At 31.9% G+C, this 26,255-nt stretch overlaps 1 protein-coding gene across 1 annotated transcript; it reads right to left on the bottom strand.

Annotated features, from left to right (window-relative positions):
- Positions 1–438: 438 nt before the first annotated feature.
- On the bottom strand, positions 439–25,166 carry LOC111004093 (protein timeless homolog). The gene is made up of 22 exons (XM_022274940.2): positions 24,792–25,166; positions 24,361–24,544; positions 23,943–24,077; positions 23,290–23,546; positions 22,405–22,602; positions 21,288–21,470; positions 20,116–20,403; positions 19,138–19,256; positions 16,715–16,865; positions 16,222–16,302; positions 15,113–15,222; positions 14,868–14,915; positions 14,421–14,487; positions 13,841–14,039; positions 12,982–13,130; positions 9,846–9,940; positions 6,310–6,516; positions 4,161–4,295; positions 3,572–3,733; positions 2,115–2,308; positions 1,399–1,867; positions 439–538 (listed from the first exon to the last, which is right to left on the bottom strand). Exons 1-22 carry the CDS (start codon positions 25,043–25,045, stop codon positions 456–458), a joined length of 3,768 nt encoding a protein of 1,255 aa, XP_022130632.2. The 5' UTR covers positions 25,046–25,166; the 3' UTR covers positions 439–455.
- Positions 25,167–26,255: the final 1,089 nt, after the last annotated feature.

Below are 26,255 nucleotides of genomic sequence, written 5' to 3'. Positions count from 1 at the left end.
TTTTCATAAAATTGTCCACACAATTGTGTGTGACAATACTTTACCGAACGTTTTTTGATCATTTTCAGTGTTTGATAACCTATAAATCTGTTTTTGCGTATTGAGCATTGTGGTGATAAGGTGTTGGACCGAGTTTGGTCTGAAATATTGTGATTAAAAGACTGGTGCTATGAACGCACTGCTTGTTATAAGTAATAATAATCTTTATTTATTTTCTCACAAAACTTCACACATGATAAGTTACAACTATTTATTAATGTATGTAAGTAAAGTAAGAAGGAATCATCTAAATTAAATATTGTACTATAATTCGTCTTTTGTGCTCCGACTTTACCCATCGTCGCCCTCTGAACCCGCTAAAGACCTTGTCAATATCGAGTGACGAAATGCCTCTGACATATAAGTAATACTCAAGTTACAGGTAAATAAAAGATTGTATAAATAATATTTTTTCTTTAATCTGATTCATCATCACTAATAATCTTTCTAGTTTTCTTTTTCCTCGACACGTTGAGCATTTCTTCGTCATCACTGCTATCTGAAAAGGTGTTTTTAACTATTTTATTTTGGAGAATAATATATGGACAGACGCTTTTCTTGTCATGATACTAAATGCGTATTTGAAAATAGCAAGTGTTAGCTTTGGATCACGAACTAAAAGTAAACATACCATTTGGAAAATCAAAATATTATCGTCTTAGAAAATAAGTCATGACTTAAAAGTCCCATTTCCCCAGAATGACTAAAATTTGATATTCCCTAATACACTGGAACTAGTGTTATTTATGCTAAAGTAAAGGATAAATTACTAAGCTAAGTTTTAAATTAGGTAAGATTGTTTTTTCAAAAGTCAAAAAAACTTTGACTCTATAAAGCCGCTAACAATTTTTAGGATTTATTTGGCTTTAGTATTCTGTATATTCAGAATTGGTTTTAAAACAAAGCGAAAGCCAAAATACGTTCGTTCCAGGGAATATAAAAGAGAAAAAAAACATTCATGGAATTAAGCTTAGTGACAAACAGAATTGAAAGTGTTCGCGAAATAAATAATTGTCCAGAGCAGAAAGGAGATAGTCAAGAAAAGTAGCAGAATAGATTGACTCAAAATAAGAGAGACAACGGCAGACTAAAAGAGATGTCACAATGAGATAGTAATAAATGCTGACGCGAAAATATTAAATAGGGAAGAAAGAGTAGGAGAACGACAGGCCTATTGGAGAATAATACAATTCTTTTTGTATGATTTCACATACGTTAGATGTAATGTTACAACTAGATGTGAATACGGGCAAAATAGAAAAAGCAATTTGAACACTGAAAACACCAAACCATATAGCCAAGCTCTAAATTTCAATACATTTGATAAACATAAATAATCAGTTTAAAAAAAAGACATACCGCTTCCGCGTGACGGTAATGCGCTCAAAATATCCTCTGTGTCTGGTAGATTTTCATGATTCAATGTTTTCTTTGCAAACGATAAAATATCTTCATCATCTTCGTCAATTCTTGGCAATTTCCTCGAATTTCCCTCTGATTCCACACTTCGAGTTCTTTTGCGACTCTGATTGGCTTTAGATCGATCGATATCAGTACTATCGCTATCATTATTTTCATTAATTATAGTATCATTATTTTCATTAATGTTAGTATCATTATTTTCAATAATGGTCGTATCTTTAATATGTTCTTTAACAAGTTGTTCATTGTTAGTAATTTTCCGTAAATTATTAAATAGATCATCATCATCGCTCGAGTCATTGGGCTTTTCAACAATTAATTCTTTGTTTATGGCTTTGAGAATTGTGTCGCGTCTCTTTCTTAACGTCTCGTAATGGAGACTGCTTGGAATTCGCCAATACGACTCCTGTATGGATAGAAATAAATATATTTTAGTAAGTCTGATATCGATTTTAATCGTTATTGTTACAAATTATAACAAGTATTGGTCTTTATATTCCGTTAATATTTGAAGAAGTTTTTATGCTACCGGAAAATTTATAAAGTTCACCTACAGAGTGGATATCATAGGTTCTGTACTATATAATAATTTTTTCTGTTATAATCTTATAAAAAAGAACCACCGAAATACACACATTAAATATGAATCTTACCTGATCATTTGGTGGAACAACACCAATTGCTTTGAGAACAGTCTGGAAAAGGTTTTCTTCCATCGCCTCAGCCGAACCAGTGAAAATTGGTACTAGGGGAGTACCGTCATCACCTGGATTGAATCCTTCCGCTTCCTGATCTAAGGCAACCTCTTCCAAATTTTCCGCCAACCAGTTCAATGATTCGGTATGCCCTAAATATTAAATATATTCATCAATATTTGTTACAATAATATAGAAATTCAAGAGCTTGTGGCTTGAGCCTCTCAACTCTGAGGTCCTGTATTCGAATCACGGCTGAACCAACGAACTTTTTATGTGCACTATTAACACTAATACGGGAAAGGAAAACCTCGTGAAGAAACCAGAATGGATACAAAAAATTCAGATGTGAGTTTATTTAATATTTATGACTTCATTGTAACATGATTGCACGAAACGTTAGGACATATATTTTTATTTAAAAACTATCGAATTGCACTAAATCTAACAGCATATATTTAACGTATTTCCAATTTCAATTTTTATTTTAGAATATCAGTGAAAAGGATATTTAAGATTAATGAGTTGACAAAATATTGATTTTTCCATTTATTCAAAATTTACAAGACGCATATAAGTATATGTACGATTATAGGCTTGATAAGTATGAGTGGTTGTAGTTAAACATTAACATTTAATGCAATGACTAATTTCAAAGCGTTTAAGGTTTCGATTTTTAAACCGAAATAAATTTACAGAAAATTAATATAAAAGCCTTTTATCATTTAAATGTCTGATAATATTAAAAGCAGATGAATCCAGATTTCAACATCAAAGGACAAAATAAAAAATATACTATATAAAAATACAAAATACAAATATAGAAAACTTTGTTAATATTTAATGAAATGATTACTAATTGATAATATTAATTAGTCGTCAAATTAATGTAGCCTGTAACTTTGAGTAATGTAAATAAATATATAGGCATACTTATACAAAATTTCATAATTCAATTATTTTATTAATTCGAGAGTGCGATACAAAAAGCTCAAAAAATTTAATTCAAGAACGAGTGAGCAGTCATAATGTTTAGACATCTATCAAGACTGCAAACACGACAGTTAAAGCAGCGAGATAGCATGTGAAGAATTCACAAGAGATGTTTCATTTTGAAAAATATTTATTATTTGAGAAACCAGAATAGTTATGTATTACTTGTGTAGAGCAAGGCGTACCATTCGTTCAGTTTTTTTTTTGACAACTAACAGTAAATATTAAGAGGCATTTTTATACATATAATATATGAATAAATATATTTTAGCTGTAATAGAATATAAAGACCATTGCGCTCGATTATATGATATTTTTATATACGTAGTCTCCTTGTACGTTTACCATCAGTTACTTGTAATGGGGCTATAAGACTTTTTAACTTACATATGTATATGTATATATATATATATATCTCTTACCCGCTTCCACTGCAGATACCAATAATCTAGCTATCTCATTCGCACTGATTTCCACAGGTTTGCCCTTATTTTGGTTTTTCCGTCTTGGCTCGGAAGTTTTCTTTTTTGTTTGGATTCGAACGGGAGACGAACTTCTAGATTCATCTGAATCCGATGAACTATCTAGATAAGGATAATAAAATATTAATCAATAGAAGAATATATTACAGTGCAAACCTATATTTTTTTTAATTTTTATCAATTCAATTTTTTTCATATAAAATTTAATTTTAATTAACTTATTAATGAATTAACTAATTGATTAAATTATTAAGTAGTAGTAAATAAAAGTAGTATTTTTAATATAAATTAGAGTTTGATGAACTTTTTATAAAGTCTGTATTTCTTAAGTAACATTTGATTTTGCACTTGTTGAAAACTATTGATTTCGTAAGATATCCCTTGTAAACGATAAGTCTGCTTGTACCCATATAAATATCTATGCACTATTGTATGTAACGAAGATAAATAACTACTTTATAAAGTTTTGCACCACATAGTAAAATATATGCAAATTTCGATTGTAGCTTTATCCTATGAAATCTCTTACCACTAGAATCCCCTTTCTTCTGCCTCTTCTTGCGGCACTCCTTCCTGTCTTGTATGATGCCTAACTCCAGTAACCGGTCTATGAAGCTACGCTTCTGACGTTTCCGCATCCGAGAGATTATAAGACTTATTGGATCTATAAAAAAATTATATTACATTTTTAATTAGGTTCGATTCTTGGTAAAACAAATCCTACGTAGTTATACTATCTAAGGATGCGTGCATAAAATGCAAGCGCGTAACTTGCAAACGGTTCGCAAGCTGTTTTTTCAGTAAAACATGAGCTACTCCAAATGCTGGGATTAGTATATCTAAACAAATTTAAAGAAATATGATACTTTTAAAAGTAATTAATGAATTTAATTTAAGTCGTAGTTTGAAGTATTGAGCAGTGTTGGCCTACAGCGTGCGAATCTCATCCATAAGATCGTAGGTTCATTTCCCGGCTGAGCACCAATGTACTTTCTATGTGCACATTTAACATTCGGTCGAACGGTGCAGGACTCAGGCCTTGCAATCAAAAAATTGGCGAACTGAATCAGGCACAGCAGGCTTATGACTTGCCTATTAGATTGACAAATGATGATGACTCGGAAATCTGAGGCCCAGACCTAAAAAGGATGTAGCACTGATTTATTTTTGTTATGATTTATACATATTGCAATTCAATTACGGCAATAATTCATCTGGTGACAACTTTGAGAAAAATAAATAGCGTACGAGTTAAAAGTTGTCGCTATATTTTGTGCACAGATGTCGAATGCTATAAAGTTTTATGGTTCCCATGGAGGGACCGTGCCATCGATTTGACGACAACCTGCACTAAATATAGAGCAGTGAGGGATAGTATATCTGACATACAAGTATTATGTTATATGGACACTTATTTCAGGGAGGTAGCCGGCCTTTGAGAGGAGTATGCTGATTTTTAAAGAAAAGCTTATTTAATTATGACGATTGTAAACAGAAATATGAAAATTTGTTACAAAATTGACTGTTTGAATAAACAAATGCATGTCATTATTTATGGAAACATATATTATTATCATTATATAATATTTCGAAAAGGGAATTAAAGCCGGTAACAAAACTTTTTTAGATTTTATAGTAATATATTTCTTTAGAAGTAAATATTTGATAGTACCTAATACATACATATCTTCTGGCAGGAGCAAGTCTGGCTTAATATATACATACAACGTTACCTACGTAATAGGTAAAGGTAATATAAAAATAGAACATTAATAATCCCGGTTTAGATCCAGGTAGCTATTAAATGTCCTCTGTGGCTGCGCCGTATCGATTGGGTCGGCACCGAGGTAAAATGGGCCAATCTTGTATTTATTTCCACAATGTGGCAAGATACGGATAACTTTTAGAGGATTTACAGTCGCACTCAGAGTCGTACGTTAAAAGTTAACAGAAAGATTTAGTTACAATCGTAAGTTAATTATTAATTTCTAAAATAAGTTTATAAATAGGCTCTCCTTTGTGATTGAAATGATTAAATCTGGCGTTAATTGGGCAATTAATAACACTTTAAAGTTTTTTTGTAAATATAATTACTTATAATACTAAACAAATTTAATTTTCTAAAGTTTCTAAAACATATTGTGCAATTTTGTTGTACCGTTCTTTAGTCAGATATAAGTGTTATTTATTTTGTCGTGTGTTATAAATAACAATCACGATTAAAAAATGTTTAAATGGAGTATAAAGAATAACTGCATGATGCAAGTGATTTAGGGCTATGGATTTTGGAGAAAACCCCACACACACTATCACACAATACAGTTACTTTAGTAAGTGTTTGGAAATTTTGCGCATCGTATCACGCGTTCGACGTCACTCTTCTGCCGCCCCCAGATAAATCGTAAAATAAGATGTTTGCCGGTATCTGTACAGGATCTATAGAATACGTTGCCTGGCACTTAGAACGCATGGGCAAATATCGGTAAAGGACGGTTACCGGAGCCGGCCTAGTGGCCGGAGACCAGTACAGGCCTAGGTACCATTGGATCTATGGAGTGGTAGATACTTGCTCCAACTGAATACTGGCAATCGGCGTGAGGTGGCACACGATTATTCTACGTATGGATAAAGCTGTCTTATAGATATAAAAAGAATAAGCAATATATCATAGAACTCACCATCAGTCTCCCCAAACTGCGCCCAAAGTCCTCTTAACATCTCATCTTCTTCTTCCGTAAACTCCTTTGGAACTCGTTCTCTTCTCTCCTTGTTACTCTTCTTGGTCGGAGCGCGGAATATAAGACCTAGTTCCTTCAACTTCTTTATCACGCCACGCCTAGTCCTGGTTTGGTCTATTAGGTTGTCTAGGATCCATTCTATGACATCTATGGAAAGATATTTTTATATTAAAACTTCTTCACACTCTTTCGTCTCTTTCTGTTTCATTTATTCATGTAGGTAACACAATGTCCATGGGCGACGGTATCACTTAACATCAGGTGAGCCTCCTGCCCGTTTGCCCTCTGTTATATAAAAAAAAACATTTTTTTTACACTTATGAACATCAAAAAAGAAATATACTGCCAGTTCTCAAATTAAGGGCGTAAAACGGCAGAGAAGAACTAGCAATAAACTCTCCGCCAATCTTTTTAATCGCCAAGTTTTTTCTTTTACACAACGTTAGGAGCTGCAATCATTACACCATGTTTCATGACATCTTAAGTAATGAAGATTAAAAAATAAAAACAAATATTTGTCCTCTATCAGGAGGCATGGTGAAATAGGAGCAGGCACTTACAATCTCGTGGGAACAACACGCAAATACAAAGACGAAATAACTAACATCACCGCATATACAAATTCAAGTACCACCAGTTACCATAAATCAATATCATTAGTAAAATCATCAATAGTTAAATGGAAAAAGTTGGGTTTCGATTCATTTAAGTGTTAGATGCATCGAAAAATTTATTTTAGAACTACTAGAAACTGATTGTGGTTGGTAACACAGACTTCTTAACAGGCTTCAAAACTTCACAATGTAATTAGAGGTGCTGGTCACAGGTGAAAACAGATAGTCCGCTCCAGATGTTTCCCTGATGATTACAACGCTCAGATATGAGCTGAGAGAGAAGAGAGAGGTTAAAATCTTTGGCACATTTCTTCACAAAAAACATAAAATAAATATACTTTTGCATTTCATCAGTGTCCAAGTAAATAATTCCACGTTTTCACGGAAAATTATATTAATTTTCAGGAATAACTGTTGCTTGAAACTTAAGATTCATTTCGCCTTATTCAGGATTCTAGTGTCGTTAAACGCGAAGTGCTTTTACGCTAATAATTGAACGTTTCCCGACTAAGTGTCGTGTGAGCTATAGCAAATTTTAACGCAGAGAGGAAATAGTTGAATATTTTAACGTCATTTAAACATATTAGATTATTATGGAAAATTATGAACGTCTATGTATATTATTATGTGAAGAATAGTGTTTATATGTGTTCCGCCATGACCGCTACCACCTCCTTCTTATAATAATTAAAAGCCATGATAAAAGTGTTGGTAGAAAAATCATGGCTTACGAAGCCAAGAAGAGAAGTGGACGTAACTGAGATTGCGAAATAGTAGCTATATCTGGCACAGGACAAGACACGCTTCATGAGACTGACTGCCAACCAGTTATAGAGCCAACCTAACCTAAGTTATAGAGTTAACCTCCAAAAAGATGAAAGAAGGAAAAGATTATGATTAGATTTATGGAAAACAATAAAGTAATCGTAAAATAAATTATATCTCGAAGAACATTTTGTGTGAATTCCTTGTTTGTTGTATATAATTATTGTTTCTGTCAAAGTGTTAATTTAAGTTAGTTTTTACTTTATATCACCGATATCTTTTTTCTCTATATCAGTAATGGTAGATTTACCAACAGCCTTAGTAGGGTGAAGCCAAGGGCGGCTCATGTTTGGAGCGGAAAATTTGAGGCCTGATTTGTTTTTGCTAACTAATAGAAGTCTGCAACAAATTTTGCCGATGACTTTTCTCTCTGGTCATTACATTATGGATTGGTTATACATTGGATTGTAAAAATTACCTACGAGATGACGTTTTTCAAATCAAATTTAAAATCATTTACTCATGTAGGTACTACAATGTACATTTATGAACATTAAAAAAGAAATATACATTAAAGGCTTCTAATTTTACATTTACTGCCAATCAAGGGCGTAGGACGGAAAAGAACTGGCAATAAACTCTTCGCCACTCTTTTTAATCGCCAACGTTTCTAAGGAGCTTCATTACACCATGTTCCATATGACATTGCAGCATACCATCAAAATGTGTAAAACCGCCACCACATCACATGAAACCTAACTGTTTCACAATTTTTTTTAAATATGTAAATATAATCAAGCAAAGGTGAATTTCTAACGATGAAAAACATTTGAAATATTTTTTCACATAAGGTTCGTTTCATAATATTAGTATACACATTAAAATGACCCTTCATAACACAAACGACTTGAGGCTTACCGCTGCCACACAATATGACTGATTTGGACATTCGCAAGCATTTGACCACATACTTGCACACTAGTTTTTCCGTGCAGTTCCACCCGCGTTAAATGAATGAATTAATTAATACAATAAAATATTTAAGACGAGCTGATTTCAGTGACTTTCAACTCTAAGGTCTGATGTTCGAGTCACGGCTGTGCACCAACCTTTTACATGCAATTACGCTTTCGAAATCATCGCCGAATTGAGTCCGTTTACTTGCCTAATAAAAACAATAACGAAACAGATAAAATATACCAAGAGTTCGTAGCGACACTGGATGTTTAGATCATTAATATGATTTTTGTATCAATAAAACTTTTTTTATGTAAAATGAGGCTGTTATAAGTTAAGGCTTGCAAGTGCGTTGCCGGCCTTTTAAGAATAGGTACACTGTTTTCTTGAAGGACCTTAGTCAAATTGTTTTGGAAACACAATTCATACTTTTTGTGATTTTCCACTTATACTATATTAGAATAAAATAAATTTATTTAAAGTTTCTAAATAACTATCTCTAAACATCATCAGTATATTTTAGATTGGCTATTATGAAATGAGTGAGTCAAGACTTCCCTCTTTATTCCACATCATCCCCGATGGGACGACCGGAGTATACTCCATCATGTTATAACGAGCAGGCTTACCTAACCAAGAGCATTACTTATTAAAATACCAATTTTGAACTTTGGACCTTGGTTCACATAAGCCATATTAAATTTTCATCTTCACAGTGCCCCGTTAGTTAAGATATTTACTAAATACTGCTTCCAACATTTGAATGATATTTATGTTCAAGGAGCGATAAAATAATAAATGTTATGTTGATTGTATATATATTTCTATCTCTCTTCAGTTGGTAGCTCATGTTTGTCTACCGTGGCCATCAAGGATACTAGATAGGATCTGGAGCGAACAATTTCCACCGGATTCTGTCCAGCGCCTCTTATGAGTTCTGTGTTACCAACGTATTTCCTCAAATTCTCATTCGTTCCATTAATGCGTGGGCCTAACTTTTTCATGTAAAAGAAGGCAAATGGGCTCACCTGTTAAGCGATGAAGAAGACGACAGAAGACTCGCAAGTGCCAGCATTCTTAAATTCTTCTTTTCTGGAGGACTCTAAGATGATGATGCTGATTCTAAAAATGATTTTTTACCTTGTTCATTCACTGGATTCGCCTGGTTTTCCATATAGAGTTTACGTAATTCCTCTTCTTGTTCTTCGGACCAGGAGTGCTTGCCTTCCTTGCCCCTAAAGAAATAGAATATAAAAGAGTTATTGTCGAAGATGATCATTCTAACAAAACATGATACTAACGAAAGATCTTGCACAAAAGTACACTTGATACATTGGTAAGATGAGGTAAGATTTAATGTAATATACACTTATATACTATATTCATAAGCCGGGAGGAACAATGGATATCCAGAGCTAGCCCCCTTCCCTACCTCAGATCGCTCGTACATTATTTTTCCTCTCATTTCTATAATATTCTCCTCCTTTTCCAATGGTTTTCAACCTACTATTATTTTTTTGGTTTCAAAAATTATCAACGCTGTCCCCCCCTAAGCCGAGCCTCCAATGTTACCATAAATTATCTGTAAAATTTTCATGTAAAAAACAAGCTATAAGAATTCGAGGCAATTTGTTTTCGTCGACTCTTAATTACGAATTTGCGTAATCAAAAAGTTAAGGGTACAACATTTTTCTTTGTTTGCTCAGCTCAGATTAAATTTGACCGCCGGGAATGGTTTCATAGCTTACGTCTATCAAGATTAATGGTTGAAATGCCTTACGGGAAGACGGAAATTTAGTGGCTCATATTTAAAAATAAAATAAATCAGTGGCGCTACCATGATTATATCATACCTGATTTAAGTCCAATAATTCTAAAATTCTGCTGATATTGAATGTTGCCAATAAATATTGGACGCTACTGTTAATGTGTCTGCGATCGTATAGTTCATTTTAAATTTCCTAAGTCGCTGATGGTACGGCCAAAAAATATACATCATTTTAGAATGAATACTCTATTTAACTAAGAGCTATTAAATCGAAATTGGCTATGTAAATTAGCATATAATAGAAAAAAGTTTTTATCTTATCTAATACATACTAAGTAAAAATAATGAAGCCAAGGACTTCGTTTGTTTGATTGGTTGAACATAAATATCTGAGGAACTAAATAAGACATTTTTGTTATAGAAGCTAATGAAAAATTCATCAGATATTTCCTGTTTCTTATAAAAGACGCAGTAAGCACAAATGTTACGAGGTAATCTAAGGCAGAACTTTTAACAGGGTTTCCCTTCGAATTGAGTAAACATTTTGTACGCAAACAAGCCACAATATATGGACTAAGATAGTGTTAATTCGTCCCCAGTCACCCTGCACCATGTAGGACATAATTCACGCAAGCAAAGCCGTTTGCCAAAGCTAGTGGGAGCTGTGATTCTAAGTTATGAGTCGGCCTTGGATTGCATCCAAATACTGATTGTACTATCATGGTAAATTTATTTATTTATACATTCTAAAACAATCTGTATCCCTATTTTTTTAAAGAAAATATGACATTACAAATTTAACACATATACACATCAATTACATTAGAACAATCATGTCATACATATATATATATATATCATATCAATCAAAGGAATAAACTGAACAATCACAAAATAAATCTAAAAAAAAACAAAATCGAAAAAAAGCCATAATAATAATAACTAAAACTTTTCTTGAATTTGTAGGATTAGTTTTAGTTAGTTATTATAATATATATAGTTACTAATAGATTAAGGATCTATATTTTAATATAAATTTATTTTGTTTTTTATATAACTTCTGCACTTCTTGCACCCATCATTTTTCTTTATTTATTTCTATTCTTACTAGGGTTGCCTGGAAGAGATCGCTTGTTAGCGATAAGGCCGCCCGTTGCATCCCTTGTAATTTATATATACTGTGTTATTTGTATTTCTTTAGAAACGAAGTGTAAATAAATAAATAAATAAAATAAAACGAAAAGTAGTTAAAAATAAAAGTAGTTTTATTTATATAATAATTAACGTAATATATTTAAAATAAACATTGGGTTGTTGTAAGTCAAATATGCCTACTATTAAAAAGGAACATTTGAAAGTCAAAATGACAAGCTAAAAATATTAGAAAAATAAAATGATTAGTTTCATTTCATATGAAGAACAACGACATCAGGGATGAGAGTCGCTTAATAAGTTAATTTTCAACCCCCTACAATTGAACCCTATTCTTTATTTGTTATAAAACTTATTGTAGGTTTTTGTAAAAACTTATGACCTAAACTCTGAGATTTATATAGGGAAAATCTCGCATAAAAACCTAAAATGCTTTTATTCCGGAAAACCGAACAATTTATCGAGCATAGCAAAATATACCATGTTATATTATTTTAACGGCTAGTTTATTTATAAAAGATTAATCTACTATTATCTAGTAGCGTTTCGAAAGAGTGTTGCCATACAAAACTAAGTAAGAGCACTTTAAGTTGCCATTGGAGAATCTAAGAAAGTTAATTGATATATCGTTTACCAAAAGGGAAACTGTAAACGCGATGGGATCGACGACCTTTCGAAAAACGCTGGCCGACATTCAGCAGTGGCTTGTGTAAGAAAAATAAATACTTTCCGTCTAAAGTTGCAACTTATCATTGAATATATCTTATACAGATACCGGCAAACTTCTTGAGCATTAAACAAGGGAGTGGGGGAAACTTTGCGCATCATATCGCAGGACACAAACGTCAACTGATCTACCAATCACGCGATCAAGATGTTTGCCGTTATCTGTACACAATATAAGTAACAAAACGTTTATTTTTTGTTTTAATACGAGCTATTATATGTATACAATATGAATTATAATATCGTTGGGACTTAGGATGTATATGAAGATCGATTGCCCCAATCTTGTAACTAAATTGAATTTGTCATTTGAAGACCGTTTGTAATAACTCACTAACATTCAGACTGAGCATTCTAATTAATTAAGTCTGGATATCCAGTATTTTCCTTCACTTTGAAATATTAAATATATATATATAAACCTAGTTTATATATTATTAAAATACTAATGTATCAAGATGAGCCAGCCTTTGTAAACAAATTAAACCATAGATAGGGTTTAATTTTTGCAGCTCCTTACAAGATATACCTTGTTAAGCGACATGTCTATTTGAATATGAATAAAATAATTTTAGAATCTTGTTAAGCCGCTGTAGGAATGGAATTGAAATTCAAATGCTTAGCACTTACCGTTGGTCGTTATAGAGATCGTATCCGCACTCAACTTCGACCGCGTCCTTCGAGTTGGTCCAGAAAAGAAGTTCGATAAAGGCCTTCGGACTGCGCGATGCAATCTCCGTGAATTTCCTTATAACGTATATCGCGAATTTTTCCAACTCCTGTACAATACTCGTATGTTATTTAATGAACACCGATATCGTATTGACGTTTTATTTGCAATTTCGATATACAGGCTTTTAATAATGTATTGTTTACTATTTTATGTTAGAAAAGCTTCATCTGATGTTAAGTGATACAGCACGGACAGAAGGCTCGATATAATCTATCTTCAAATACGTCTTTGAATACAATATCCATTATCTTAATATCATTAGCATTAGTAGATCGTGTGGTACAATAACTGGTCTATGAAATGAGAACTCTATTCCATAGCGATTGTGATCCTCATTTACATTCATACATACATACATACATTCACAATAAGGAGCGTATACAAATTGTAAGCAATCATGGCACACTTAAAGCCAAAATGAGCTCTATAGTTTTTACCTCACTCATAAATTGTAACTTAACTGTCTCGATTCGATAATGTCTATTAAAAATAAATCTAGTGTTTTGTTTGAACATATACAACAATTGCCACTGAACTTATATACGTACTTATATATAACTCATGATAAATAAGAATTTTATTATTTTGAATTAGCCTTAACTATTCACATGGACACAACAAGCTGCTTTTTTAGTATTTTATATATATTTTTTATGAAAACATAATCATATATTCTTTTTAAATAAAAAAAATAGACTGAGTCTTGTTTGGGCAGTTTTATAAAACAGAAAAATAAACTTTATTGTCTATGCTTACCTTAAAATGTTGAATGTTATTAGTCAAAACCCTTTGAAATATCAAAAACAATGAGGCCTGAAACATCATGGCTGGTCTTTTGCAATCCCACGAGATTCTGTGCAGCATCTTGGCTATACAGTGGTTTGTGTATGGCGTGTTCTTTTCAAAACGCTCTAATAAGGACACGCAGGCACTCACAACGCGTGGGTGACAGAATCTTAAAAAGGTATTTTGAAAACATTATAAAACTGTCAACTTCAATGGGTTTATTAATTACATAATATCAGATATTAATTAATATATCATATCCGCCCATACCACTAAATATATTCAAATTCTTAAAAGGCCGGCAAGGCACTCGCGAGCCCTCTGGCATCGAGTGTCCATGGGCGGCGGTATCACTTTTTTTTATAGAACATGGGGCAAACGGGCTTACCTGATGTTAAGTGATACCGCCGCCCATGGCCACTCAATGCCAGAGGACTCACGAGTTCGTAGCCGGCTTTTAAACCATATATCTCAAAAACTATTACAATTTTAATTTTTTTTTATATAAACAGTAGTGCGTAAGTTTAAATTCGGTTAAAAATAAACTGACCTTTGCATGAAGTCTTGAAAGTCAAACTCTGTTTCCACAACAGATGTGGTTCTGTCCTCTTCCTCATCTATCAAGAAATTATAATGGAATTTATATTGAATATGTGGTGCAAAAAAAGTATTAAGACAAAATTGAAATGAAATAATAAATTATAGTATTGTCTTTTATTAACATAACTTTTACACATGAAAAAATGAAAATGGAGGAACCCTACATCTTTTAATCGATACCAACTCCGGGGAAATAAATACAGATAATACAACATTTTCTACAGCTGTGATACTTTTTGACATTTCACAGCTTTGTCTTCAGTAACCTTGACCACGCACTGCTGTAAAGCACGCGAAACGTGGGTTAAATTTAAAATTATGTTTAAATAATTATAAGTTTACAATAATACATAACTTCAATCCGTTCAAAAATAATAAATTAATTTAAAGTCTTTACCTTCTTCGTCATATTCTGAATGTTCTTCTTGCTGTTCTTGAACGGTTTCTTAAAAAAAAATCCAATTATCATAATTTTCTAGAATCATTAATTCGGGATTAGAAAGTTTTATATTAAACAAAAATATTGCATATAATTTTACAAGTTTTTAGGAAACATGTACATAAAAGAAATGATTAATTTTCACTGGATTAATTAAGATTAACTTTTTAATGCAATTAAAAGAAAAAAAAAATTTAATTTACCCTCATTTTCCACTCCCAGTTCAGTATTATAAATAGTTTCCAACATATCCAACTCTTCATGTTCCTGGATGCCTTCAGTTCCAAATATACCTTCCTCGGGCCACACTTCTCTAAAATTAATGAGAATTCCTTTCAAAAGATTGTTTCATTTCTTAATGAAACAGCAGGCAAACGGGCAGAAGGCTCATCTTATGTAATTGATACCTTTGGCACTCACATTTCCAGAAGGCTCGCAAGTGTGCTGCCGGCCTTGAAAGGCCATTATTCGAATCTAAATGAATCCTGTTGTGGTGTTTTTGAGTCTTTGTTATCATAAAAATGCTAATTAACTGTAACTTGGAAAAAAACCATGTCTCACAATTCTTTTAGTGTAAAAAGTTGTAATCCATGTAATACCTACTGAGTGGGTTAATTTATTCAGTCCCCACTTAAGGACCTTCTGTCCTAAGTTATTACGTAATTAGCTAACCTAACAACATCTTACAGTGACCCTATGAATATTTAAAAAAAATGTTTAAATAAATAGTGGCCATTCATGCTTATTTTATCCACGATAAAGTTTTATCATTGGATGTAAGGGGTTTATACAAAATATTCATATCACTTCGACGTCCAGACGACGATCAGCTGAAGTATTTCCAAAGCAACTTGATTTAGGTACGAAAAGAGCGTACAAATTCCTTAAAGGCCGTGTACGCACTTGCGAGCCTTTAGGCAATGTAAATGTCTATGGGCGGTTTTACTTAACATCGAGTGCGTCCTACATTTAAAAAATATGGTTATCGAAAATGATACGAACTGTTTTAAGAATGGCTTGGATAATAAAATATACATATTACGAATACATACAGGGTTTTATATAGGCTATTCAAGTAGATTAAAATAGATTTACTGCAATGTATCCTCTAGGGTTCAGGATTGAAACAGTTAATATGTACAATAAATAATTTAATTTACGAATAAAATTCATTTCTAACTTCAAAACATGATGTCTCTTCTGTAAGTGTTCAAGTGGTTTCAATGGTTCAGATTATTAAAAATTATTTGTTTAATAGATTTTTTGTAAGGCGATAGCACGTGTGTCGGGTGCGCATAAGTAATAAACAAACCTGGCAGCTCTGAAGATTCCCAAAGCATCTTCGTATCTGTGATCTCGCATCAACTTTTGTATCTTCTTCATACAGTCTCCTCTAGAAAAAGTAATACCGGTCTAGTAGGTAATAAAAAATGGGTGTTAATAAGTACGAAAAAGTTAAAGGTTGCTGACAGCAACAGACATTTCTGGGGGTTATGGACGGAAGAAGGTAGAATCTATCCAATTTCAGAGTTCAAGAGTTTATGAGCTTTATCTAGTGGTCCATACTATAATACAATATTTATAATTATAGAATCTTTATCAGCGTAAGGCTCTGATCTTGGGGGCCGTAGGTTCGATCCCCGGCTTTAATCTAATGGACTTTTCGAAGGATCGAGAGAATTAGACCCAAAATGATGACAGGCTGATCACGTTGCCTATTAAATGATAACAGATACAAAAATCTAAGGCCCAGATGAATAATAATACCACTGATTTAATAGAATCTATATTGTATATGAACATACTTTTGTTGATCAATAGGTGTGTCTGACGCGGCATCGAATGGCGGCGGATAGGCGTCAAGCTGTGAAGTGAGGACCACAGCCATTTGTTCCCGCACTGCCTCCCATTGGGGTATGGGCTTTGTGGCTTGCGGCTTTTGCCGGGGCTTTTGCTCTAAAGGGAAACACGGGGGAATTTATAGTCCAGACGCGTTTACATTATAACTGACAATAAATTATAGATTTGAGTGTTATTTGTTTAAATTCTTTTAATTATACGATGTTGTGTATTATTTTATATAGTTTTGTTTTTTGGGTTGTAACTGTTAAAAAATATTGCAGTATTTTTATCTAATATGTGTTCTGTTTCTTTTTTATTGTAATATAAAATTAATTAACAAGCATAAGGTCTTATATGCATTAGTATGTTGTGTATTGAATGTTAAATGTTTTTAATGAGAAATAAAAAAGATGTCTTTTTAAGCGTATAGTCGTTCGTTAGTATATATCGCTTGCCCCGGGAAAAACTTCGTATAAGCGAAATCTATTTTTTGAAAAAAAAACAAAAAAGCTTTATTTATTTATTTTTACTAGGATTATAATTACATTACATACAAATGTAATGTACTTAGTGAAAATAGTTTAAAATATCTAAATGTACATTAAAGTATTTTATCCATACTTGACTCTGGCTAATGCACAAACAGTGTTAGAGCCAAAAGAAAAAAAAAAGTATTTTGTCTAATTAGAAGAGCAAGAACGTTTTACGAATGTTACATGTTAAAACATAATTACGAACGACACGGTGACCGCACATTACGACGGTAATTTTACGAACGTTTAGAACGTAATAAATTATTACCACTTTTTTTGCGGAAATATTATGACCTTGGTGAAGCAAAGATGTTACCACTCTTAAACTACTACTATCTTCATGATTGTTGCGATCTTTTCAAAAAAAATTGCGCAAAACATAATTTCCGTGTGATAAAGGCATCGTCGTGTTTTATTTATAATTAAATTGATTGCAATAGTTTTGAAAATTAGTTATAGTACATCACACAAGTAAAAATTATAAAAAAACACAAGGACAGTCGTAATATAAAGCACTATTACGACTGTTTTAATGTTTTTTACGATACTTTATTGAGAATAGGGATACTATTCATTAACAAAATCCCAGAGGCTCTTTTATCTCTGCCTTTTATTAAATTTAAGAAAATATTAAAGAAAATCTGTGTAAAAAGGCTTACTATAAAGTTAACGATTATCTAGTTGATAAAAAGGCCTTTGACTAGTGCTAGGCATTACTTCTAAATAATTTGCGATACTTGTTTAACAATAAGTGTTGTTTGATAATTTAATATTTTCAAAGAGTACAGAGAGTTTTTTACGGCGGCACTATGATAAAAAAAAGACAATACAGATCTCTTAAACAATTTCCTTTGTTTATATCTAAAACTAAGTTTGAAAAACCTAAGTTTTTAGTCCTTTAGCAGTTATCAATTTCAGTCTATCCGTTTATATAGGAATTATAAAAAGCCGTGCTTTTAAGCCGTAAGCAATGATATCTACGTGAGCGCACACGTTCCTTTTGACGAGTCGAGTGTTTCTTTACACTTGGCTTACTCTATTGTCTACTTTCATTATTTTTATTCCGTTTAATGTGTAATAAAACATAATACGAATTGCAAAAGTAAACTAGATTTCTTTTAATCACAGATCTCAGAACCAATAGTAGAGGATAACTATTAGTATTGTGTAAATTTAAATGGTAATTTATTGCTGGGATATAAATAAATATATTTCTTAGATTTGATTCTTTAGATTATTGATTGTCTATTACCCACATGTTAACTGATGTTTGTTAGTTAGTCTGTGGAACGCTTGTTTTGGCCAGTCATTTAAATTTAATTTCGAAGATTGTTATAACATTTTGGATAATAAAATTGGATAAAAGTGATCGTTTCAAGGAAAATAACAAACAAAATCTTGTTTTTTTTTACAATACATATTTAAACTACACATTCATCATATATTCTTAGTTTTAAATGCATTAAAAAAATTTTAATGGTGGACTGAGGAGATATGTTTGAATATAACTGTGTGTATCACTTTTGTGTGATTTAGACTAAGACACATAGCCGAGACTTAGCGGGAACTAATTTTTATTAAGGGGAAATTCTCGTATCTCAATATTCGTGAGGCATGATTTAGGAACTACATAATATATATAAAGCTAAAATATATATTTTTGATTTACATAATTATAATATAAAAAATATAATCGTAATAAACCGATCCGTTTATTTAAAAAAAAATATTGTATTTCTCGGGAACTAATTGTCTCTATGAATTTAAACGTAAATAAACTAGATCAAAACCGTAATAAAATTATTGCTGTGTAGGACAAAATTCACTCTAACTAATTATATTATTATACTCACTTTTTGCTTTCGCCTTTTTACGAACTTTCTTTTGAACCACCAATCCAGTTCTCTTACAATAATGTTCCAGCATTTTCAAGAATAAATGTACTGTCTCTATCAAGTCCAATAAATATGACCTAAAATGTATACAACAAATTAAAATCTGGCAACATTAAATAAAATCTTATTTCGTCTAGGATATACTTATATATCTATGGCCATAGGTCAGAATATGATAAATGCAATTCCATTACTTACAAACAAATTATTAAGAAATCTTGAGGGCACTATTAAAATGTGAAACGCTTAATAAGTCATACTAAGCAATAATGTATCTATTTATGACTGTCTGATCTATGACCACAGATATTTATGTCGTAAGGATTTTTTTTTATAACACAGGGTGTAAGGAGGCTCATCTGATTTTAGTGATATCGTCGAGCATGAACACTTAATGATGACCCACGAGTGTGTAGCCAGCCTTTCAAGAATTGTTTCGGAAATACTACAGTGGGTAGCTGGTTCCACATACTGATGGTGACGCAAGTAGCAGCCCATTCTGGCGGTACTCGACTAGATATTTATGAAATATTTTAGGAAAAAAAATCGGTCCAATAATTTATTTGTATCATACAAAATACCTAGTCCAATTCTTAGGTTTATTCACTTATGAGTTCTATCAAGAGTTATATAACTGTTAAGAATTGTACAATATTTCGATATTAGCATTTTATAAATATATTTTTAACCACAACACAATTACTAGTCATCAAAATAAAAATTTGAGGTTAGGAGAAGAAAGGAATCTAATAAAAGCCGGCAACGTACGCTCGAACCTTTTGGCATTGAGAGTCCATAGCTGTCGGTAGCACTTATCAGATAAGCCCCCTAACCGTTTCCCCGTTCATTAAAAAAATAGAGCAAGATATTTTAAAATCAACTCTATGATAAAAATACTGAATACCACAGAGCAAACAATAGGATATCAAAACTCACCTCGGCATTTTATTCTCGTCGTAATCCAAGAAAATCGTCAATATAAACTCACGATACTCCAACACATAGAAAACATTACTTTTAATAACTTTAGCGGAATCTTTAACCGATACATCGCTACTTTTGTCCATTTCCAGTAATGTATTCAAGAGTTCCTTGTAACATCGTAAAGCTAGATGCAACCTCCTAACCCAAGGATAGAATTTCTTTTTCTCGACACGAATCATATCGTGATATTTCTCCATTTGCTGTTGTACATAATGAAACATTGGGACGGACATTGTTTCGCTAAAAGTAGATGTATTTTACGAAACTATTGTTACAATAGTAATAAATAACTTTAGGTCAAAAGGTAACATTTTAGGTCTTTCAGATTTCTGTATGTTTCATGATCAATGTCAATCTAATAGGCAAGTTAGACTTAAGGCAGACGTTAGGCAGATTAATCTGTACTTGACATTCAGTCGATTTTTGGGTCTAAGACATGTCGGTTACCTCACGATGTTTTCCTTCACCGTTCGAGCGAATGTTTAAATGCGCACATAGAAAGTTGGTGCACCGGGAATCGAACATACAACCTCAGGGATAAATGTCGCACGCTAAAGCCAATAGGCCTCCATGAAACATTATTTGAATTAAATGCAGATAGAATATAGTACAGGATTAGTGAGTTTTATGTATATTCAACAAGGAGAATGTATATATTTACCAAGTGGCCTATCAAAATCTGGCCGCTAGTATTTTCAATTAAATTATTTAGAATTAATTTGTGGGAAGCATATGAATTAAAATTAAACAGATTTTAATTCATGTGCTTTTGTATTTAAATAAATTAGACCAATATTACTTCCCGGATCTGAACTTGCGACTCCTTGATCTGCAGTCTAACAACGAGGAAGTGGGAGTGGTACTAAAATTGAATTTATGAATAATGAACTGGCTATGCTATTAAATCATCATTGTATAATGAAATTTTGAATAGTAAAGAACTAGAAAGAAGAAAATATTAATAATCCAAAACTCAGAAACGTCCCTATCGAAAATTGGTTTAAAACATACGAACAAACGACCGAACCCATTTAAACTGGCTCGGTTTCTAAATTAAATTCCCATTGTCCCAAAAAATTTGTCAAGACAAAAGCTACGAGGGCGAAGCTGTATATAAAACTTACCTAACTAAAGCTACGTTGAATTTGTGTCCCCTGTTGAACTCCATGAAAAATTTCATTGTCCATAAATAATACGATTCATCGTTTTGTTGCGCTTTGGCCCTAACTAACACGTCTTTCACATAGTGCATCAACGCGTTATATGAGGAATTAAGAAATTCTATACAGAATTCTTTAAGAAATAGCCTGAAAATATTTTAAACATGTAGATGGATTCAGGTGAATTTGTATTAGTTTTAGTAAAAACAGATCAGTGTTTTAATTTCAAGTGTATAAGCAATTATTTTGAGTTATTTTTTGAGTACCTCTCTTTTTCGCATAGCTTTAATATTCATTAGAAAACGACAGAAATTGGATGAAACAGATAGTTTAGTTTTTATGAATAAGGATTTAAGTGACAAAATATATGATTTTATTACTTTTATTAAAAAGTAAATATGTGTGATATATCATTATAACAACACATTTTAATGTAATAATTTGGCGACCCTTTTAAGTCAAAAATATCTGTGTTTTCCATATATAACTCGTTTCAAGTTTATTCATTTATTTTACAATTTAATTTGGTATATTTATAAGTTATTTGTAAATATTTTATTATTTAAATAACATGTTTGAAGAACTGAACTTTGTTAAAATATATTTTAATAGATTAAATATATCCATTCTTTAGAATCGTTGTGATTTCCCACCGGATGCAACGAAAAAACCGACAGTAAAAAGAGATGGAAACATAGATTCATAAGATTTAACGTGGGAGAAAATGAGATAAGAGGCATTATATAGCCTCTTTTTACTGTTGCTTTTTCATTTTAACGAATTTCAAACTTTCATTGATTAGGTTTTGTCAAATGAAAGATTTATATTAAACTTATAAATTAAAATTTATCATTAAAATATACTGTTTTTAAAGAAAACTTACTAAAGTTAAAAAACTAATAAAAAATGAAAAATGTTTTTGAAGGTTTCACTTCTACCATGTGTTATTTTTTTTCTAAAACATATACTTCAACAAACATATACACAGTAACACTTTAATGTCGTATTCACAAATATAGGTTTGATTAAGAATTACAGGAATATTGGCTTTAAATACATTCTTATTTTAATGAATACTCACCTCACAGCAAATGGTGACCTCCGTTCCATAGCACCACTTTCGACAGGCCTTCTATTCTTCGGTTTAACTAATTTGGACTTCTTGCTACCATTAAAATCTAAATTAGATATTTTATTTAAAGGCTTTAAACTGATTAATTCATTCTCCGATATAGACTTCATGTTTTGTATCACATAGGTACCTCCAAACCTAGAATGTCTGTTAATAAAACATAAATTACTATTATTACATTGTATTTGTCAATGTTAACATTTTGAACTGGCACATTTTGACCTAAGGCTATGAGCGAATTTGTTCTGTCGTGCTGTCATGTGGTGTGACTTTTCATTGGAATCTACTCATATTCTACCTAGAGCTACTGCCGGTCTTCTAGCTCTAGTATATGGTGACGTTTAAGTCGACTCACATACTGCCTAATGGTGAGTGTGCAAGAAAGTTTGTTGAAGACAGCTTAACCGCTCTTTGTATTTAGCTGCCAGTCCGAGAATTTAATCAAAATTTTTTTCCTAAATAAAGTTCTTACTTTTTCAACTTTACATGAATTGCAATCTAGCTAATACAATAATTATGGGTAGTAAGTAATATTCTCTACTATACTTATGAATATCTGGGGTTTAACTGGTAAAGTTCATTAACAGTCTATAATCTGTAACCCTATGTTTGTATGTCTGAGATACCGCACTTGCACTTATATTCACTACACTAGGTTTATTTACTCAAAAAGGTTTAATTCTCTTTAGGCTTCTTCTTCCTGTTGTGTTGAAGTTGGATTGCCTCGGCATTCTCATGGTTATGTAGCCAATGTATGATATGTGATAAAATTGAATTCTAAATCAAGGTCACAATATGCCATTAGAAAAAATCAATTTGAAAAGCTACACGTACCTAGTAGAAGAGTATTGGCGGATCTTATCAACTCTGTCTTTAGTCTCTGATAGTCTCAACGTCAATAATTCTTGTTCATCACGTAACTTCTCATCTACACTACGCTGTAAAGCTGCATCGGCCAGTCCAGATGGATTTTGTTCCCTCAGCAGATGAGTTATAATTTCTAAGATATGCATGAAATATTGTTTCTCATTCTCAGATGACATATATAGTAATATATCTAAGATGCCCGATTGATTTAGTCCCCATAAAACCTTAAAAATTTATTATTATTGTGAATTTAATATTTCAGGAGAAATACTACATCTTAGATTATATAAGGATAGATTCCTTAAGATCTCTTTGAAATATTTGGCTTAGAAAAAGCTAGAAAGTGAATAGTTTTAAAAAGGGTTTTTGTAAAAGAAAATATTAAAAACATGTAAAAGCAGACACAGAAAGGTGTCTTGTGTAACTGAATATTAAATTTTACTGCTTAATGTATTAATTAGCACTTCTTAATTAACGTAACTAGTTGAATAATAGTTTTTCAACTCCATTACAGAATAATAAGTTGTTTGATGAGTGACTACTTCACTATAGGTAGATGCTTTGACATTAGGAAATATTCGGGATTATAAAATTAATGGCATAGTACAGCAAATTGTTACCTGATCATGTATGCTAGCATCATTTTCTGGTCTCCTTTCCTTATCCAGGTCTGCGGGAACATGCAGCACATTTCTTATTAAGATTAATATCCTCTCTATAACTAGCCCTGTGTCTTCATCTCTCTCCGACCAGTCCTTAAAATGAGATAATTATTAATTCACTGCAGTTGAGGTCACTATTAGTTAGGGAATTATAAAAAAATACTATTTCTACAATTAGGAAGGTAGGTCAGCCTTTAAGATGCCTATACCAATTTATTTATTCAATTAAGTTCTTATTGATTGCTAAAAAACTAGTTTTATACAAAAAGGTATTATTATATTTGTGTAAGCTACATTTTATAATTTAAATGTATGTAGGACTGCATTCAAAAATACAATAAGTGCCAGCACAGAATTTTATATATAAGTAACTTACAATCTCCAAAATCTTAGCCAGCTTTTTAGCAAACACCTGCCAAGTCTCAACTTTTGTGAATGCTTCCTCCTTATATGACTGTAAATGAGATAGAATCTGCAAATAATTATGTCGAGCAGTCCTCTCTGTTGGAACTTCTTCTCTGTACAGCAATAATGCTGGATTTGTTAAGTTAATTATCAGGCTGAAATCACATAATAAATTTTTAAAAATGACTATGAAGTATCAGTCCTTAAAAGTGCGAATAAATCTATGTAAAAGATACAACAAATAAATTCAACTGTATAATAAATCTTAACCAATGTAAGCTAAGATAGATATTAAACTTATTTCATACTACTTATATCTACAATAACGGTTACACAACACGATTTAACAATTTCAAAGACCAGAAATAACACTTAAAAGTTTCTGACTAACAACAAACTTACCGTAGAGTTACGTCGAATAGTTCAGTATTCTCCCAATGGTCAATCAACATAGGTAATAGATCAGTTTGTAGAACTTTAGTTTGCCCCAAATGCATCCGAATCTCATGATCCTCACCATCTCTCCTCATATAGCGTATTAAATCTTTAACTGTGTTTAAAGTAAAGTCATCTATCATGTATTTCCCAGACTTCTTGTTGAAAGTTCCCAAAGCATTGCAAGTTGCCGAAAGTTCCGCGGATAGTAGTGAACTCATTTTCAATACTACTGGCGAATCAAACACAAATTAATTATGCTAACTTTATTTCACATTCCACTTTTAATTGTAAAGTTTTCAGTTTTCACTGTTTACATTTTTAAGTACTTGTGACATTAAAAATGCCGCGAAAATGATTCTTGTTTACCATTATCTGACAGATGTGTCGACTGTTCAGTGACATTAAGTCTTGGCGTTTTAAAGCGGTAACATTTAAATGTTACCTTTTGATATCCATCAAAAATTTATGAGTTTAATGAAGTTTATTATAAATTTCAATAAACTTATGTTTATTAGCTTAAAAGTTACATAATCCAGAAGCACATCACTTAACTTATTTGAACTGGCGAAATGCCAGTTGGAACGTAAAGTTGAGTCCTGACTCCTGGCGTGCTACCAATCGCAAGGATTATCTTGCTACAATAGCGATCGGATTTTACACAAGCTTACTTGTAATATGACTTAAATATAAAAGCCGTAAAAGACGTTTATATTTATTTTTTTCCTTTATAAACGTATATTAATAATATATTAGTCCACAACTAAAGATGACGAATCAAAAAAGAATATTTATGTTTATTCCAGTTAGTGTACTACAAGCAATTCAATTTGGCTACTGTAGTTGAATGGAAAACTATTAACTTACAACAAGCAGTGATCACCTGAAATTGTAGTCCAGTTTTTATACATCCATAACTAAGTTATAATTTTATTATATTTAATATTTTTAAGATATAGATTTTTTGGTAAATTAATGATAATTTACACGAAAAAAAACTGACAACGGATAAATAAAAAAAAATTAGTTACCTCGGTTTAGTAGCATTGGATCCATATATAAATCAAATTAATAATTATAAAATTCCCAATGAGTATTTCAAGTACCATAGCTATTTATAACGAAATACCTACATCCTTGCGCATTTAAAATTCAATTAAACCGCGACCACCCTCTGTGTAAATATCTGGAAAATACAAATATGCACAGGCTTATTATGGAGCGTTGTATCTCTATGGATCTCTATTATCTATTTAGGTATGTACCTACTCTTGTCATCTTTATGTCTGTAGCTTCCTTTGTTCTTCATCTCAGGTTATACTTAGTTTAAGAACAATTAGGGGAAGCTCATCTAATAATAAATAATATTGCTTGTGTAATAATGGTTACATACAAAACAAAGTCCTTGTGTACACATGTCAGAAGTGAAAC

Source organism: Pieris rapae, chromosome 2, assembly GCF_905147795.1.
Source record: "Pieris rapae chromosome 2, ilPieRapa1.1, whole genome shotgun sequence".
NCBI lineage: Eukaryota > Metazoa > Arthropoda > Insecta > Lepidoptera > Pieridae > Pieris > Pieris rapae.
The sequence above is the reverse complement of the archived record's forward strand: the minus strand, read 5'-3'. Positions and strand labels throughout refer to the sequence as shown.